The sequence below is a fragment of the Erpetoichthys calabaricus genome, chromosome 8, assembly GCF_900747795.2.
Source record: "Erpetoichthys calabaricus chromosome 8, fErpCal1.3, whole genome shotgun sequence".
Classification (NCBI taxonomy): domain Eukaryota; kingdom Metazoa; phylum Chordata; class Cladistia; order Polypteriformes; family Polypteridae; genus Erpetoichthys; species Erpetoichthys calabaricus.
Window position 1 is genome coordinate 67058389 of NC_041401.2, and position 20379 is coordinate 67078767.

The window sequence follows — 20379 nt, forward strand, 5'->3', positions numbered from 1 at the left end:
AGGGTGCGCAATTAACATGAAACAAAACAAAAAGTGCACTTCACAATAAAAAAAGGGGACGACGGGGGAAGAAAAAACAAAAAAGATGATTGGCTACAGTGGAGAGTAATGATCTCAGAAGGGAAGACAGCGCCAGCAGGGAGTGAGTCACCACAGGGAGAGGGGCGTTTATTAGCTGAACAGGAAGGCGTAAATGGCTGAGTGACAGCACCACCAGTACCGGTGTCTCCTTGCTTTTGTTACCATTTTCAAACCTTCACTTTAATGTGTCAAGTGTGGCCACTTTTATGGTCTCCATATAAAATAAAGTCATCTCCTCGCTGCCACTGAGTAATGGGCATAGTAATTTACAAAATCGGGGTTACAAGTAAAGAATTGTCCTGCCTAAAGAATTATCCTGCCTTTTTACAACGGCAGCTGTAACGGGCAACTTTCTTCATATTGCCACTGCTATGAGCTGACATTTAGTTTCAAGGTGCCCGGTGTGGTGTAGAGGGTAAGGCTTTGGACTTCAAATGCTAAGGTTATGGGTTCGAATCCCACTGTGTGACCATGAGCAAATCACTTGACCTGCCTGTGCTTCAATTGGGAAACCCAAAGTAAATGTAACCAATTGCATCATAAATGTTGTAAGTCAGCCAAATAAATAAATGTACTCTCTGTAGAGAGTGTTTTATCATCTAGACTGCCATTGCATTATTGGCAAAGAGATGTGATTTCAAGTGGTCAGACGACATCGGTATGCTGCACATCTATTTTATAATCCCATTTAATATGTTTAAGGAAGGAATGTTTTAGGCAGGAACCAATCTGGCACAGGGAGCCAGTTCATTGCAGGGCACTCACACCTACACACACTGACACAGGGCCAGTTAAGAATTGCAGATTATCTCACCCTAGCCGTCTATGCGATGTAGGCGGAAAATCAGAGTATCCTGAGAAATGCACAGAAAGATATGTGGGGAATGGGCAAACTCCTTACTCTGCCAACAGAACTTTCAGAAAATCTTTAATTGCTTATTAAATATGTTCACATATAAAATACTCACTATAGTGACTAATATGGCTACTTATTGTTACTTCATAATCAAGAAAAAGGAAATGAAAAGAAAAATGCAATGCTGCAATTCATTTCACTGTGTGTTTGCAGATTTCTGGAATTCATTGGTGAGATATTATATTGGATTTCTTTATATTTATTTGATTATAATTAATTATTACAGGGAGCGTGCCAACTGTGATCGGCTGATTGAAGTGGAAGACATGCTTGTGATGGGCCAGAAGCCAGACCCCATGTGCGTGTTCACCTATGTGCAGTCCTTGTACAACCACCTCCGCAAATTTGAGTGAAGCTGGCTTATGTTTGACGGATGGGAGCTGCCTTTCAACTGTGGTGAAACAAAAGTGGAAGAAAAAAAGCAAAACAAACAGGGCAAGAATCAGTACGTTCACGTCTTACTAATGTTGGAGCACAAATCAGAATGCAAGGCCATTGGAGTCACCAGAGGATTCAAAAAGTTTCCAAAGCACAGGAGAGGTTCAGAACTCTCCAAGAAGATCCCACACCCTGCAGGTGTACCATAAAGTCCAGCATGCAGATACAGACCAATAAGTCTCTCATTAAATGGCATGAAGGGGTCCGATGGTCATCTTCAAAAAAAATATGGATTTATCCAACTTGGATAATCCACTCAAGGCAGCTTGAAATAAAAAGTCACCATTTTATTTTTATTTTTTGTTCACTGAATAGATGAAGTGTTCATGTTACCTGAAACTATGAAAATGCATTTGTCCTTTACATTCTGCCTGGCGAATATAAAAAAAAATGCCTGTAATATATGAATTATGTCTTGGACATTTTTACTTGTTCATCATAGGCCAAAACCTAAATGCTGATCCCTGACAAAGGCTACGAGTTGGCAGTAATGCTGTAAAATAGACTTCTCCAAATGGCAAAATATATTGACATACTTTGTAAGTGAATTTCTACAGTAGAATTATATGCACAATCCATTCATAATACTGTGTTCTCACTAAATGTACTATTTATCATTAACATTTTTTGGAGGAGGCTTCATGTAATCATTTAACACCTGGAAGCCAGGTGTGCTTATTTATATTATACAAAGTGTTCTTTTTAAAATAGCCAACAAATAACAGACTTATGCTTCTGTTTTACTTACAGTATATCCCAAAAAGTGCAGCTTACTTGTCACTTATATATATATATATATATATACACAAGACAATGGGTGACCATGAGAGTGTAAACAGTTCACTGTTAACTGCCAGGCAGTGTAGTTTACTGGATAAGTATAATGTTTCTGGTTTAGTCTCAACTAGGGACTCACTATTATATCATCCTTTAACCTGCCAGTGTGTAAAATTCTTTGTAAGTTATTAAGCAACTGTACTATTACATTTAGGATAGTTAGCCTGCTTAATGAGCACTAGCTAGAAAAATATAACAAGATGAAGCATGACAGCAGTGAAGATGTTAGGAGAAGTAATGTGAAATAGAGCTGTTCCAGTGATGCCTCCACCTTCACTTTACATCTCTTCCAGGAGCCATGCTTCATTATAAAGAGATCTAATTGAGGCTTTAGTTCAATCTGTTACATGTGGATGGGGTTTAATAATCAGATCTGCCTAGCAGTGAAGAGAAATCTCACAAATTGCACCCTGAGGGTCCTGTATCTTGTAAAACAAACCTGTAGAGTAGCTTTGCACTTGAACTATTCATCTGGCTATTTACAAGGATAGCCTGTTCATAAATATTCCACCTCTGGAGACAAACTCCCATTACTTCAGGAATATGACAAACCTTCAAAAGGGAAGAAGAGAATGTTAGATAACATTTGTATTACTGGGAAAAGCGAACAGTTAAATGAATGTAATAAACAGACAGTCAAATAAATCAGATCAACACAGCAAAATCATTCAACAAATAATTATCAGTGGTCCTGAACTTTTGGTCCTCGGGGTCCCCTGTGGCTGCAGGTTTTTGTCCATACCCAGTTCTTCTCTTAATTGGACTCCTACCTCAATTAAGCAAACCATTATTACCCAGTTCATATGTTTTTTTATAACCATCTAGAAATTACAAACTGGTTATGCTATATCTTTACTGAATGAATTAGGGCTTCATATATGTTACATGGCTAAGAATTATTTTTCTCTTTATATACATGTTTAATGTTCTGGTTATTTAGACAATTAATTTACTAATAACAACACAACTGAGTAACATTGACATTTTCTCAATCACATGCTGGTGTCTGCTCTGCTCAACATTAATTTTCTGTATTCAGATACAATTAAGAAAGAAAACTCCACAGAAAAAGTGAACAGAGAAAAAAAGTAGACATTTAAAGATCCAGAAAAAATACAAATAGGTCTTAATTTCCTGTAACTGTAAATCCAACACTACTGCACTTTTCTAAATGCAAAATAAAAAGAAAAAATGGGTGAGCTAAATAAATAATGACATCAGTTAAAGGTAACTGACTGAGAAACTGGTTGGAGCAAATCCTGCAGTCAGAAGGAGCCCCGAGGACTGAACGTTGAGAACTGGTTTTGGATTTCCCAAGGCATGGAATTTTGGGAAAATTATTCTTCCATACAATAAATAATATATTTCTGTATGGACCCTAATTTGTTAACCCCAATCTTTTATGCCAAACAACTTTACATTTATATAACTTATAGTGTACTGCTATGTATTACTTTTTGACATCAAAGAGTGAAAAATGACACAGCCTTATTCCAACCCCTGTTTTCACTAAGTGGATGGCCTAAAGATAAAACAATACAAACCATATATCCTAAACTGGGAAACAAGTATTGGGTACTTATCTCTCACAATTGTTCCATTAATAGTTAAAAAGCTGGTCAAATTAGTCGTGTAATGTTTTTAAAAGAGTGGTGACATTTAAAAGCAGCTGCAAAACTTTCTGAGGCTGAGGCTCAAGAGAAAGACTTACAAGGTAATGAGCACAAAATTGAAGTCAGTCTGTCCTTTGAATTGGTGCCTTCTGAGAAAATAGGACAAATGAACTTGGAAAGAACAGCTGGCAGACTGAGATGTGGGGGTGGGTATTGAAGCAGTTCTCACAAGTTTAGGAACAAAGTGTTCTCATGTGAAATGTAGAAATCTCACGTGCACTTTGAGCTGGCTCAAGGGCACCCTCTGCTGTTCTTAATAGTCTGCCATGAAAGCCTTTCTGACCGCCCCAAGATTATAACTATTTATAAAAGGAAACTATTAATTTATTAGAGAAATAAAAAGAAGAATAACTCTTGATTTTGTAATGCAAACATGTCTATGCTCTAATATTGTACGCATCTGGCCTAGGAATGTAATATTATTTTTTGCTTGTGGGCTCATGGATTCAGTTGTAGGCTGGGCATCTTCAGGTACAAGTGGGGACCTTTAGCTCACTGTCAGTCACACAGATTAAAAACAGACCTGGGTTACACATTGATGCATTGGACTGAGTTATGCACAAAAACTATGAGATATGAAATATTCAAAATTCACAAATTTCAAATATTGTTTTTATTTTCCTTCTACTTAACAACACGCCATGCAACTATACACTCTTCAGCGAGGACACGGCAAACAGGACAGGAAACAATGCAAGTACAAATTTGAAACTTGGTGGTCAACAGGATGAAAGACGTATTGTACCATCCTGTCTCAGTAAAGTCCAGACAAGCATTTCTTTAAAATGAATTGCTTTAATATTTTCTTTGAGAATTTCCAGCATCTGTCAAAAAAGGCAAAATGGACTCTATGTCAGAATTAAAAAGAATCTGAAAGAAAGGATAGGACATTTTGGCACATCCTTTTATTATAGTAAAGAATCAGCACCTACTTCAAATTGCAATATATAAAACATCTTACATGTACAGCATAATTCCGTGTATGACTGATGTAACATGGAAAATAAAATGGTATTATGAGCTCATGAATTGTTGAAAGCAGTGCAAGGCAGGGTGGACATCATTTTCTTCATTAAGGTCTTCTTTGTTTAATTATTTGGCCACACACCCCTTATTATGTTTTCCAAAATCTGTTGAGAAACTTCACCACCTCCTCATAGATAACAAACACAATTGCCACATCTAGACACACTCTGCCCAAACGGGGGACTGTTCCTTTGTAAAACCTATAATTGCAAAAAGATGTTTATTTAGTTCTGATTTACCTATTTAACTTAAACAAAATAAATATATAAGAGATCCATCACAACCCCAAATAAAACTACACTTCCGGGAAAACTATTTGTTAAACCATAAGAAATACCAGAATGACACATTTGTAATGAAAAGTTACAGCTATTTAAGAATGTTTCTTTACAAACTACAATTCCCAGCATCACCCAGTGGAAAGATGAACACCCAGCCCTCTGGAATTAAAAAAATCTGTTGGTAGATAAGGACTAATGCTTTTGAAAAAAAAAGAAAGTACACAAAAAATAACAAAAAATGCAACTGTTTTAGTAAACTCTGTAAACTTTTCAACTCTTCTCTGTCTCTGAAGTAAATGAAGTAATACACACATGACATCATCCTGTTTCTTGTAACTTACGCGAGTGGCCCTTCATTGCGCAGAATCTGATATGCACAGTCCAGGGTGTTTTTATATCGATAAGCCTCCAGTCCCTGAAGTCAAAACAGTTACAGTCAGTTGGCTGAACAGAAAACAAAAAACAGCCAAGGTCTTAAAGATAAAAACAGTGCGGTCATGCCACAGCACGCAAAATGATGGGCCTACAAAAATTAAGACAGCAGAGATTTTATGCAGTAGAAATAAGGATCGGTAACCTCCATCCATCCATCCATTATCCAACCCGCTGAATCCGAACACAGGGTCACGGGGGTCTGCTGGAGCCAATCCCAGCCAACACAGGGCACAAGGCAGGAACCAATCCCGGGCAGGGTGCCAACCCACCGCAGGACACACACAAACACACCCACACACCAAGCACACACTAGGGCCAATGTAGAATCGCCAATCCACCTAACCAGCATGTCTTTGGACTGTGGGATGAAACCGGAGCGCCCGGAGGAAACCTATTGAATTAAAAACTTTCCTTAAAGAGTGCCTTTGTAATACTCACCTGCATTCTAGTTTTTATAACATCAAGGGGGGTGTTACCAAAGACGCTTGCAGCTCCTGCAGTTGCCCCAAAAACACCAGTTAAAAGAGGATTCATCTCTCGGTGGGGATCCTCACCTGAAAAAGGATGAAGACCTGTCCTTACCCAAGGCTATGTTCTTAATCCAAAAGCATTAAACTGCAAACCCCTGCCCCAAAATTTTAAAGAAATGCAACTGTAGGGAGGTTCAGCTTTGTACAAAATCCTTTTGATATTTCTAACTTCCAGTTCCATATGACTGATGAGAACATCACAACATAGCTTAAAAATCAATTCCTTTGACATGACATGAAATAGCCATGTATATCTTTACCTGAATTACCGTACATAATAGTGGAGGGGGAGCTTTTTCAACTTTATATATTGTTAACGCAAATACTTCTCTCAAAGAACAGGAACCTGTTTTGGCAGATAGCTAGAGAAAGAGTCACTGTACTGGGATGACATCTTTCTGAAATGTCTTCCATTCAGCAATATTTATTTGTTATACTTGTCTTGCAAGTATAAAACACACACACACACTTGTTAAAACCTCACCAAAATCCTGAAAAATTAACCTTCTTGGAAGTAACACCTTTTTAAAGCAAGTTTACTGGAACCGACTTAATTTTACCCTGAACTGCTGGTAACAAACCTATTTTAATGCTTAGGCAAGCAGCTTCAATACCGTGCATGCATAGAAGCCCACAAAAGATTACAGTCTTGTCTAACCACTTAACAATAGTCAGTCAGGCCAAGCTTTGCTGATGAGAGTTAATGAGGGCAGCAATTAAAATTATTCTCCATCAATAAACAGTATATCGTTCAATAGGTCTTTAGTATTATAAGCTAACATCAACATGCATAAACAGTCATAATTTAAATTTTTAAAGGTTAAACAAAATCATAAAGGGAGTACAAAAGTGAAAAAATTAAACAAAGTAAAGGAAAACTCTGTAGTTTCAGAGGTCTGTGAGTCAAAGTGGCAAATAAAGAAAGAATGAATGAATGATAACTGGAACCTTGAGCTTAGTCCATGCATCTTGACAAACATCACAAGTATACTGTAAGTGCAGAGCAAGTCATAAGATTACAAGTAGTGATGTAACAAAATGAAGATTCTTGGCCGATGCAGAATTTCAGAGAATACCAGGTTGAATAACAAATAACATTTCATTTTTTGTGCATTTGTTTCTCTGTCATTGCATTAAGTCTAAATTAAAATTAAACTCACTTTTGATTTGTGCTTCTCAATGAAACTGAATTATAAAACTGCAGCCTACTTAAAACCCCTCTCATTTTTTAAGTCAGTTTTTTCCAAGAGGGCACATTTGAAAAATGAACTGAAAATAAAGTGAATAAACAAATTAAACAGTAATATAGCTTTGCAAATAATAAGTGATGACTTACAGTACATAAGTCCATCAACCATTGTACACTTTACCTTCATGCCGACAAAAAGAAAGAGAACTGATTAAACCAGCATGAAAGGGAAAAGAGGAAAATTACCATTTAGATACTGTACCTTTATACCAGTTGCGGAGGGAAGTCATAACGAAAAAACGAATAGCCTGGTTGGACCCCTGCTTCAGAACAGTTGCAGTTAGTCCCTGGTATGTCCCCCTTAACCCTGCAAATCAGAGAATTCTTGAAAAATGTAATCTCTTTATCTATATGGTACTACACCATTCCACATGGGCACACATACCTTGATCCCGAATGATTTCTCGGACTCCATGATAGAAACCTCTGTATCGGGGAATTGTGGAGTTCTGATCATGAATAAACTTCACCTGAAGCAAAAATAAAATATATATATAAAAAAAATACTTTTTAAAAACCATGCTTATATTAAGTTAGCAAGTGTACTAAAAAGTAAAGAATAAGTCTCTCGTACATCACTCTCCAAATAAGAGGTGGGCACTTTTGCTAAGATTTTAAGAACTGCTTTTTGAATGTTGATTGATGAAAGCATCCACGCTTTTATTTTACGAGTGATGTATGAAAGACTTATTTTTTACTTTTTAGTACACTTTTTAACTTAATATAAGCGTGGTTTTTAAAAAGTATTTTTTATATATATATTATTTTCAACTTTTTAGCCTTGGGTTTGTTTTAGTGCTATCCGTTACTAGTGCCATCTATTGGTGAAATCTTGAACTATTCTTCATATGAAAATGTAATTTCTTAATTAACATGGATTAATTTTTCAGTTAGTGAAACTAATTATTGATTCATGTATTGTCATCAGAAGTGAGTAAGTGTGCAAAATTTCAAGTCATTTGTACAACAGGAAGTGGGTTAAATATTGATTACAAGATTTGTACCAGACAACAAACAGGTGAACTTAATATATAGTGTGGTAATAATAATAATAATAATAATAATGATAATAATAATAATAACAATAATAAATAAAAAAGGGCAGATTTAGTCATTAAGGAATCTAAAAACAATGTAAGACCAGATGATAATTTAGCATGCTAACAATCAGTTGGATGACATAAGAAAATTTACAAAATGGGCTTAATGGCAAGCAGCCTTTAAAGTCGAGATGAGGTTGAAACATTAAAACAAGCACACAGAAAGAGAGATGAAATACTTATATATCAAAAAATGAATAAATATACTCTATTTTTTAACTGCAATTCAAGAAATTAAATGTAAAAGAATAAATTACAACGAACTAGTAAAACTGTTTGGTACACAATTTTGGTCAGTACACTACCAAAACTATACATGTACACTTGATAATAAATTTGAACTTGAAGTGCACACATGCCCATCTGAACCTAATATCCCAAGACTGTGTTCTCCATTCCTGGGAAAGCAATATATTATAGCGAGATTCACTTTCTTGGCTACTTTAGCACAGAAGCTTTTGTCTGCATTGTTTACCAGTGTGGTGGGTGAAGAGTTACAGATAAGAGAAGAAACAGATTTGCAAGATTAGATATTATTGTTTTTAAAAATAACCTGCCTCTAACATTTGAAATCTTAATTGAGACAGATTATTTCAGTTGCTAGGAATTACAACAAGTATGGTAGTTTTTTAATTGAAATTCTAATTTTTAAGAGTTTGTATCTACTGTTGGTTAAGTATTAAAAACAATACAAGAGTTATTGTTAATCTTAATAGATATCATTAAAAATAATATGTATATTCCAGGCCTGGGAAAATAAACATGTTAATGTTTGTGATTAATGTGGCCTGTTTAAGGTCAGGTCAGGTTGGGGAGCATGCACTGGTACAGCGTGTTGCCGCAACCAACCACTCTACGAATAGGACGCTACCGTTCAGTGGGTGACGCCTGTACCCTATTGGCTCTCTGACAGTTTTGACTCTTCCGGCAATGGGGCTCACGAGGGCTTCCCCCCACCGTCCCCTTCATAATGCAAGCAGCCACATCTGTCATCTCAGAGCTATGTGAAGTTTTTTTACCACCAACCCGCATGATTTCCCAGCAAGTTGGAGGACTGCTTGCAGGGCTGGATGCAGTCTAATGTCATACGCATAAAATATATTCTTGCACCCAGGGCCGGCAATGAGACAAACTCCTCAGGCAGTGCTTTAAACATTATGCAACAATAATACTGTAATGATCCAGCCGGAGACATGGAGGGACATGGGGCTGGACAGCTGCTGCGCACAACGCTTGCACACGGTGCAGTGCAATATGCTAATGAAACACCTCAGCAGGAGGAGGAGGCCCCAGAAGAAAGGGTGGAAGGAGCTGGAAGGTGTGTTTGTTTTGTCTGCACTGGGAATGGACAGAAGAAGAACACGGTGTGTGGGAACAGAGTAGAGTGAATGATCTAGTAGAGGTGAACGACAATCAAAGAACTGCGTGCTTCGGGACCGTAGCACTGAAGTGACAGATAAACAGTGTAAGAATTGAATGAGTCCAATTGCAAGTAGAAAAGCTGAGGTGTCTGCCATGGCCAAAACAGTGAGAGTTTAGCTGGGGAAAATCAGTAAAAGCTCATCAGTTTCAAACTCCTGAAACATGTATTACTGTTGTTTCTCCCTGATTGATTGTGGATGTTACAATACACATAAGTGTGTACCTAAAGAATTACATACACATCCAGTACCATATTTATATACTAACTTTAAAAATTTAATGAAATATTAATTTAAAGGTTTAATATTTCCTATTAGGGCAGCACGGTGGCGCAGTGAGTAGCGCTGCTGCCTCGCAGTTGGGAGATCTGGGTACCTGGGTTCGCTTCCCAGGTCCTCCCTGCATGGAGTTTGCATGTTCTCCCCGTGTCTGCATGGGTTTCCTCCGGGCGCTCCGGTTTCCTCCCACAGTCCAAAGACATGCATGTTAGGTGGATTGGCGATTCTAAATTGGCTCTAGTGTGTGCTTGGTGTGTGGGTGTGTTTGTGTGTGTCCTGTGGTGGGTTGGCACCCTGCCCAGGATTGTTTCCTGCCTTGTGCCCTGTGTTGGCTGGGATTGGCTCCAGCAGACCCCCGTGACCCTGTGTTTGGATTCAGCGGGTTGGAAAATGGATGGATGGATGGAATATTTCCTATTATGCAGTTTACAACAATACCCCACATGCCACTATGTAGCACTGCTGTTCATTTTGTTGATTTATAGATATTGACATAGGTGCAGGGGAGTGGGGGGGGGTTTATGGCAGTCCTAGTGCAATAGAAAAAAGTTGCAAAGGTTTCAATCCATGTTTCTGTAAGATGACTGAATCAATATCATATTACATAGGTGCTAAATAAGTTATTTCTGAGGGGCACTGAAACCAAAATAAACATCTAGTACCTCTGATTTTACTCGCCGGTCTCCCAGGAAGCTTACAATGCTGACTGGCCTAACATAATGACAAAATTTTACAAAACAGAAGTGTAATGATTATTCCTACCCATTATTCCAGTTTGCAGTATATTGGCTAATTTATTCAAAGAATGCAACTTAATCATCCAGGTAATACAAGGTGTCAGTTTTGATGCGAGATAGCAGCTACAGAGATCTTTTTTAGCGTGCCAGGAGCAAAGGTGTTGGTAAAGCAGTGTTTTTTCCAACCTTTTTTCTGTGGTGGCACACTTTCCGTAACCCAAAAAATCCCAAGGCACAACACAATTCTACCAACCACAAAAGCATTAAATCTATACACGTGCTAAACTGTCAAAAGGGGCGGGACAGGGGAGCGGCAAAAAAAAAAGCAGCTAGGAGATTGCCATTCGCAGACACAGCACTTAGTGAGCACTTTGGAAACCATTTTCCCAGCTGCTTCTTCCCTCTGCCCACTCATACAGGCAGTCCTATCTTTGCATCACTCCACTGACCCAAGGTCAAAGGCAACTTGTATGCTCACTGTCCCTCAGGCTCTGTGTGAGTCACTGGTGAACACACACCCAGGCAATTGGACCCCCCAACATATCTCCTGGCTGCTAAAGTGCTCTATAAGTGCTGTGTCTGTAAAACAGTGATCACAGAGCTGCTTTTATGTCAGCTCCTCTGGGTAGTCCTGTCCTCCTTGGACAAGTCTCGACAACCTGAGGAGTATGTCTCTCTCTCAGGTTAGGATCCAGGAGCATTACACTGGTATTTCCACTGGAAAAACACTTACGTAGGTATAATTATCAAGTTGTTGATGGTGATGAACAATTGAGGTTAGTATTTGTAGAGTTATAACAAAAGTTTTAATGTATGCCCTATTAAGAGATGCATATTCTTTCAATTCAAGTTTACAGTCATTTAGATCGTTTAACTTTTACTTGGACAAAGCTGTGTTTCATATGCTATACCAATTTGACAATTAATACATTGGTCTTGCTTTCTTATTGCCTTCTTTTAAACCTGCCTTTTAGGAAGGCATTGAAATTCAGGTTGTACTTGCTCAAGTAGTATTTTGTTAAAAGTTCAGGTTATAGGTCATTGTTTAAATTTAAACTATGCCATTGTTTTTCTTAATTCCTTTGTGTTGATTCTACATTAAATTTGTGATTCAGTGTGTATTTACTGTACTTCCTGATTTATGTATTCATTTTATAGTTACATATTTTAATGTTAGATGTGATTAATCCCAATTAATTACATTCATTTATGTGATTAATTTTTTTAATCAATTCCCAGCCCTAATATATTCTTTCTTAAACTAAAGCCATATTTTACATTCACAACGGCTTTTTAAATAAAACTGTATTGATCTCATGTATTTGTTTTTGAAAATGGAGAATCATTGCTTTGGCCAACAATGTTTATTAAGTACTCAATATTGGCTGTCAAAAATCGTATTGGCGTACTCCTAGTACAGATTATATTATACTGAATGTAAGTCCTCTACTGCACTGCTTTTCTTGTCTTTTTCATCAGAGGAAAATCTATGGTACTATATTAAACACCACTGAATTAGAAAAATTGCAAAATTGCATTGGTACTAAAATCTGACTAACATATATCTCTCTCTATATATAAAATCCAACGTCTGTCTGTCTGTGCGCTTTTCACGAGAGAACTACTTAACGGATTTAGATCAGGTTTTTTTCTATAATATGCTTGAACATTCTGGTGGTTTTTGCGACTTCTCTCATCACGCTATGAATTATAGTTTGCTTGCAGGAGCGATATATTTGCGCTAAACCAAGACAGAGGCTGTGTGACGAGGGGAGGGGGAAGAATGACATCAGGAGTGGGGAGTCGATCTACATCTGTGTTTTGGAGTGTAACTTGCCTCCACTTAACTAGCGATACCTTTTTGTTTATTGATTTTTAAAGTTTGTCCTGTTTCTCTACTACGTGGGTAGAGCCGCAGGGAACGGCTAGTCCTGAATAAATGTGATGCCTTAATCTTTCCACCGATACAAATTTAATGAAATACTGTACACTGTCCAACAAAAATATAAGAAGCTTCTGGTAAATAAAAAAAAAATCTAGTCTTGCCTTCACAAAACATTAACTCAGCCTAGAAAGTTAATGGAAGCCCAGATATTTCAAAACTGTGTTTTCATTACGAAAGTCATTACTGTGTCTGTCTTCAACTTACAGAATACTGGTTCTGGCCAGAAGAGTACATACTGAAACTGTCAGTCAATCATCAGAAGAGGCAGGCTGCTAGAAATTCTCAGCAGCTCCCAGAATTAAGCTCTGCACTATTGCACAATACAGTATCTGAATCATCTAAAAGATGCAGCTTCTTTTTTAAAAAGCAATATTTGCCTTGTGCAAAAGGAAATTCTTCTGTTCTATAATTCTTCTTTGTACTTCAGAACCTAAATGAAAGCATTGTGCCAGCAGCAGAGATGCTTAATGCACTGGAGACTGATTAGTAAATATTGGCTAGATCCTACCGAATCCAGCAGCTGCCCTAAGAAACTTACTGCTGTGTACATTATACTCACGGTGTGAGAATACTTTTATAAACTCTATTGAAAATAATAATAATAATAATTCATTACATTTATATAGCGCTTTTCTCACTACTCAAAGCGCTATCCACACAAAATAATATTTAATGTATTGATATCTGGAGTCTGAACTGTTTTAAGAACCACAGAACACAGAAGTGCTATGTAACAAGATGAATTTTTGAGTTGATGCTCCTGACTCAAGGTGCCACACACTGGGGGCCATGCCCTCTCCCCAAAGTGTACACAGTTGCACACACACATGCACACAGCCACAAACAAAGCAAAAAAAAGAGTCTTTAATCAAAAGAACAAAAGGAAAAGTTGTGTTTATTCAACTTTTATTCTATCTTATATTCAGGCCTTTGAGTGCAGTTAAGTGAATGAGCTAAAAACAAAATCACGCATACAGTATATTCAGGGTAAATATTAAGTGAGTAACCTATTATAACAGATGTTAATAGAAACGCATGTTAATAATTTAAATAATTCAAATTCAAAATGTCCAGTTTAAACTGCAATAACGTGTTGGCAGAAGAAAATAACAGAGAATTGATGAATGTTCTCAGTTTTTAGCTGGGTGTATATTAAGGTTAGAGAGAGACAAACTTTGATATTTCTGTATCTTCCATAACCTAAACAATCACATGTAACCCAGTTAACAACAAGACACATGTATTTTTATCACTGTTTTTTGCTAGTCCAAGTGCATCATAACCTGCAATGCTTTAGCTACAGGACACATGGAACTTCTTTACAAGTTTTTCCTTTGCATATATTTTCTTCCTGACTTTCCACAAGTCAAACTGTACATAGAATACCAGAACAGTGATTTCAGCATTCAAATACTGGCACCATGAATGGTAATCTGTGTATTCAACTTTACATGCACACCCCTACTTTATATTGGAAGCACAGTGCTGCTACCTCGTAGCTCTGGAGTCCTGGGTTTAAATGCTGGCCTGAGCTCTTTTTTTGAGAAGTCCGTAGTTTCCTCTGACATCTGTGTGAGACATATAACTAAATCCTTATTGATGGGCCTTTCACACAGTTATGAATTGGGTAGTGTTTTGATGCAGCATCTCCTGGAGGTTCATAATATTTAACATACAGAATCACCAATCTTTGACCACAGCTCAGCTTTTACCACAATTGTTTTCCCTGAGGCTTCTAAAGAACTGTTAGATGTGGGAATAAATCAGTCCTTGTGTAATTGGCTATTTAATTTCCTTTCTTCAAATTTAAGCATATCATCTTTAATCCTCTCACCCAGAGTATGGTGCCCTCCAGGGATGAAGATTTATTCACTCCTTTATTTCTGCATACAGATAACTACACTTTACACACAAATTCAAGAAAAAGGGAACAGTTTGCTGATAGCAACTCATTTCAGAGGTTCTTCTAAAATAGATGAATGAGATGACCAAAATAGTTTAATGGTATACCCTGAATAATCTGGAAATGTCAAAAAAAAAAAAGAAAAAAGAAAAACTGGTGGGGGTGGAGAATTTTAGAGCAGGATGAAAGAATGATCTCACCATTTTTAAGTAATAATCGAATATTACAGGTGGTGAAACATTTCAGGATTCTAGGCACTACTTTTTTCCATATTCTAATATAGAAGGTCTACACCTCATTTATGGTCAAAATATTGTACAATAACTCATTCTTTTGGCACATAAAGAAATAACTAATTTAAAAATGATTGTTGCAGAAGGTGTTTGGACTTACTTCATAAATATGTGTTAGAATAATATATTTTCTCAGCAGAAGAAGCAGTAGTGAGAGTAGTGTGCAGTGTTTGTCTGCTTCTAAAATCAAAGGACTCCATCTTTCAGAATGAAACTTAGACCCCTATTTTAGAATTGCACTCACCTTGATGGTCTCCATAGGACAGACAACCAATATAGCCTCTGCCACCCCTGCACCCAGTCCGCACAGCAGACTACGTGTGTTATCCAGTCTCCCTGTGCTATCTTTTGCCTGATTGCTAAGGAACTCAAACATTCCAAACCTGTCAGGATGAAAGAAGACAACATGGGGGCACTTAAGGCAGAGATGGTTGACATACATAATGCTACCTACAGACAGCTGTAACAATGAATGAGTGGTTTTCATATGTAAAAAGAGTCCATTTTTCACTTTATGAAAAACTCAGTTTCCTTTGCTAATTGCAGCTCAACAGATCAACATGTAGTTGCGTCCATAAGATTTTTCTTAAATATCTGTATGCTGTCCATTTCCAAATTCATGTAGGGTGGCTTCATCCTTCAATTCACGTTTAGGAAGCTGAGGCCACTAAATATCAAAGAATTTCTGAAAACCGGTATAGACAAACAATTCTTGCTTTATTATCTGAATATACTAATGCTTCCTGAAATAACACAAGTCACATTCCCCAGGAAGATAAAAGTGTCTTGGACAAAACTGAACATGTTAAAAGTTAAACACTCCCTCCAGGTATAAATATTTATGAAGAGATAAGATTCACTACACAAGTTAAGGTGAGGTTTACTGGTAAGCAAGAAAATTTCAGAACCGTTATCAGTAAAGCATTTATGAACAGCATATAGCCAAAAAAAATGTTTTCCATTCTGGTTTTATTCCTACCTGACAGCTGATTTAGGAATAGATCCATAAAGCAGAGAGCTGAGTCCTCGATACAGGCCTTTGAAGCCATGGTCTTGTACAGTTAGCTTCACACAGTCGCCTACCAAAAAACACATCACCTTAAAGCTGAAGATGAGAACTATCTAAAACAGACCTGCTCACAGAAAAGAATTCTCACACATCAGACAAGCTTTAAAAAATAATGCTGTGAAACACTTCATTTCATGTTGGATATTAACTTTAATTTTAAAGAAATGTATAGTTTTAGTAAATGAGGGCAAATTAAGGACTGCCTGTCTTAGATTAAAGAGGGGTTGAAGGATATTTGCAAATAAATACATGAGCTTCAAAACAAACAGACAACAAAAACCAAAGAGCGACTGTATTCACTGGCTTTAGAACATGTTGAATGGTTTAAAAGCTGTTTAAGTAATTTCCTAACAGCTTTGTATGAGTTTAGAAGTACTTTTGGAAAAACTACAGAGTTTGCAAAAAAAAAAATTAATCTCATAAAACAGAATACTTAGACTATCAAGGAATAAATTCAAATTAATTTTACATTAATTTTGAATAAAAATAAGAAACAATTAATTTAGACACAGCTGGGTTGAAAATTTCAAATATGGTCAACGGCATGAAATCTGAGATATAGATGCAAGATGTTTTCTCTCCCCTTATCACAGCAGTACAAAAAGACTGGATAAAAAGTAAATGGTGTTTGTTATAGAGAAAGGATTTATATTATCAACAGGACTGGATGAATATAAAGAAAATAATACATTCTTAGTCCCATGGGCTGAAACCTATCACAAGTATACAAGGCAGGGATCAACCCTGGATGGAGCACCAGTTCATCTCAGAATCTACTCGTATACAGTACATACCCACATAGGCTCAATCTGGAATCACCAACCAGCTCAACACACATCTTTAAGATGTGGAAGGAAAAGAAGAATACTTGCAGGAAACTCCACACAAACACAGAGAGAATGTGTAAACTTCACACAGAAAACAAACACACACAAGAATCACTTCCAGGAAGCTCAATCACCTGCACTAACCATATGTCTCTCCTCAACTCATGATGCATCTCTATAATGAATTTAAATCATTTAAAAATCCATGCAGACTGTGCAGGTTGCACAATTTCCTAGTGTGCATGTTTTTTTTTTTCCCCTCTCCAAATCCTGCAGTTTCCTCTAACACCACAAAGACGCATGTTTGGCTGAATGGTGACTGTTTTACCTAGTGTCCCATCCATGGTTTGTTACTGGCCCATAGCCTACTGTACACTGCTGGATAGGATCCAGTCATCTGCAGCTTGGTAATGGAATAAGAAAGTTTGAGGAATTAATTAATGAAAACTGCTATAACATTCTTAGAAGCATTTGCAAAATGTAAGCTTCACATTCTTGCTGGAATCTACATTATCATCCCTATATTAAAAAATTAAGTTAATTTACCAAGAGGTATTCTTCATTAAGTAAAGCCATGCATCAAGATGAAAAATTAGCTTCCATTTCCTATTTTGCTTATTTCAAGCATTCATCTCACCAATGCCTTTAAAACGAGGAGGATTTGCCTTCTCATCAAGCTGCAGTTGTGTTTTTACATACTCTGTTGGAAAAGTAATGCAGATCTCTATGCCACCAGCGATCCCACCTTAAAAAAAAAAAACAAAGGACATTTGTCTTTGCTGGAAGAGAAGGTGTAGAATCAATGTGCAGCAGTTCACTGCGTTCATATGTCATTATGAACATTACCTCCTGTAAATGTGTTTTACAATATGTTAAAAAAGAAGGGAATATGGTCAGAATATAGATGTTACTGTACTGTTTTTGGTTGCTAAGACAAAAATATGCTAATACAACAATAGAGACAATACGGACCAGCATTAAAGGTGTAGAATGATCCACAAATTTAATAATCAGTGAAACAAACAAAAAAATTCCTCATTTGATTTGTAAGACTAACTACTACTTCTCAAAACTGGGAAAACTACAAGAAAAAGAAGACGATGACGCCGATCTGAATGAAAAACCTAGACAGGCTACCGAGCTTGCCAAACAAAGACCTGAACGTAGCACATGCAGAAACATTTTTGGTTTCATTTCATGCATTTGACACTCTTGTGTAAAAATCAGTTGGTTACACTACCTGCCAGAATCGCCTTTCCCGGATGTGTGAGCTTCTCACGCCCCGCAGCGGCCGCGGACAGCACTCTGCAGCTGCTCGCTCTGACGTCGCTTTCCGCTTTTGCGGCACAGACAGCACCTGTCGAGACACACCTCGTAACGGGACCAGACAGAAAAGACCGAGAGCGCAGGCTGCAGGGGCCGTCAGTGACAGTGAACGGTGATAACCTGGAAGACATGATGCTGCAAAACACTATTCTTCTATGGCATGGGTCCTCAAAAGAATTCCGTATGAATAATTCACTACTACCTCCACCACGTTTTTATTCAGTTGCCCTGTTTCTCTTTATTAAATATATTACTTTTACAAATCTACTGCACCTGCTTTATCTGACTGGACGCACGGTTCGAACTGAGAACACGCTTCTCAAAAAACGGGATGCTCACCTTGATTGGTTACTGTACGGTAAATTTAATTTGTAATTGGTTCGTCTAGTTACGCCCCACTTTTTACAGGCGGAGTTGGGTACGCCTTGTTGTACGATTGGTTAAGAAATAAGTTATGGGTGGGTCTTTAAAAGAAGAAGCAAACAAAGGACTTTCAAATTGAGTAAAAGATACTCCAGATGGGTCTGTGTCAGGGTCTTTATGTTCATTGGCTAAGCGAAGAGGAAGATAGTGACTGTGATTGGGTGGAAGGGATTGGAAGAGATGGGGAGAGCCTGGGGTGAGAAGTTCATCTCTCCTATGCAGCAATATGTGGGGTCATTATCGAATTCTTTAGTAATTAAAGCAAAACCAATCTTTTAACAGGAATTCGCATGTATATTGTGAACAGGCACATTTAAATTGGGTTATTCTAGCAGTATTATGAATTTATTGAGGACCCACTAAATCAAGAGTCTCTGTTACATTTTAAATCGAACTAGGACTTAATGTTAAAATAACCATGATCGAATGTTTCGCGATATCTGAGTTTATAAACCTTTATTACGATCATTTTTGCTGAATATTTATGCAGTGTTCACAACACCTGTTCGCTAGCCACCATCGTTTCCTGACATTAAAATCAAGGCTTGAGGCTCATAGGTTACCTGTTGCTTTGTGGGAGTCCTTTAAAACTGCGAAATTGTCTTGTGATCACTGTGCTATAACTTTTGTTTTAACATATTTGTGTATTTACAGTACATTAGTCTGTATTCCTGACACCAGTGACTGTGTGTATTGCTTTCTGTTGTCCTTAACACTATGTTTAATTTTATTTTATTTATGTACTTTACAGAGTGACAGTGGCGCCAACTGGTGTGGCAGGCCGTTTGCTCATCTCTTTAATAAATGCTTACTTATTTTTTTGTTGTGTTTCTGTACATAATACCTTGTAATGTTTGATGTTGTTATTGGCGCTATATAAAACACAGGCGGATTAATTTTGTAACTATAAGAGGCAATTATAGTGCCTATACAAAGTATTCACACGCTTTGAAGTTTCTTTTGCATTTCATTGTTATACAACATTGAATCACAGTGAATTTCATATAGTTTAATAGTTTTTAATGTTGTGGCATATGACCAGTGCCCTTCCCCGGCAGGGACACCGCAATGCTGGAAGGACCAGGGAAAAGAGCATATCCAGAGCAGTACCTATCCTGGGGCACTAGGTGGCAGCCCCCATGGGTTGCAACTGTGCCTCGGACTCCCGCAGGGCTCCATGGGAATTGGAGTTGGATACCACTCTGTTGGGATAAGTGGGCACTGCCAGGGGGTGCTGCAGCTACTGCTAAGCCCTAGAGTGCAGTTCTTTTGCCACATTTGGAAGTGCTGCTAGAAATGCATCAACAAGTACCTGGAGCACTTCTAGGTGCCTTATAAAAGGAGCCAGCAGACACTACTCCAGGAACCAGAGTCGGGAGGAAAGAGACGAAGCTTGTGTGGAGGAGAGGAGGAGAAAAGAGAAAGAAAAAGAAGAGAATTGTGTTGTGTTGTGCTGTGCTTTTGGGACTGTGTTGTGCATGTGGGAGATGGGGAAGATGTTTCCCACAAGGGAGAAAGAAAACTAAAAAATGTGTGCATGCACTTGTGCCTCTTGTGTCTGTGTCAGGTCTACAATGTCAAAGTAAAAAC

General features: G+C 37.6%; 2 protein-coding genes across 3 annotated transcripts in view; one reads left to right on the forward strand and one right to left on the reverse strand.

Moving 5' to 3' along the window:
• Window positions 1-4974, forward strand: part of smtnl (smoothelin, like) — an 81533-nt gene extending 76559 nt beyond the window's left edge. Inside the window, exon 9 of the mRNA XM_028806685.2 lies at window positions 1224-4974. Coding sequence (XP_028662518.1) covers window positions 1224-1350 — 127 coding nt within the window. The 3' untranslated portion in view covers window positions 1351-4974. The remainder of the gene's footprint in view (window positions 1-1223) is intronic.
• Window positions 4829-18713, reverse strand: LOC114655588 (tricarboxylate transport protein, mitochondrial-like). Of its 2 annotated transcripts, XM_028806686.2 has the most exons (9): window positions 18281-18713; window positions 17678-17785; window positions 16124-16223; window positions 15389-15527; window positions 7852-7936; window positions 7669-7773; window positions 6126-6241; window positions 5594-5667; window positions 4829-5171 (listed from the first exon to the last, which is right to left on the reverse strand). In XM_028806686.2, exons 1-9 carry the CDS (start codon window positions 18495-18497, stop codon window positions 5060-5062), a joined length of 1056 nt encoding a protein of 351 aa, XP_028662519.1. In that variant the 5' UTR covers window positions 18498-18713; the 3' UTR covers window positions 4829-5059. The 2 variants fall into 2 exon arrangements, with proteins under 2 accessions (XP_028662519.1, XP_051786181.1); XM_051930221.1 differs by lacking the exon at window positions 18281-18713 and having other exon boundaries at window positions 17587-17717.
• Between the last annotated feature and the right edge of the window lie 1666 nt (window positions 18714-20379).

What these genes read in the sequence shown, in the direction of transcription:
- LOC114655588 (XM_028806686.2), bottom strand. Translation starts at nt 18,497, where the DNA reads ATGTCTTCCAGGTTATCACCGTTCACTGTCACTGACGGCCCCTGCAGC. An exon ending in GTCCTATGGAGACCATCAAG is followed by an intron (nt 7,937 to 15,388) that starts GTGAGTGCAATT and finishes TTTTTGCTTCAG; the next exon opens with GTGAAGTTTATTCATGATCA. An exon ending in CCTCCGCAACTGGTATAAAG is followed by an intron (nt 6,242 to 7,668) that starts GTACAGTATCTA and finishes ATCCTTTTTCAG; the next exon opens with GTGAGGATCCCCACCGAGAG.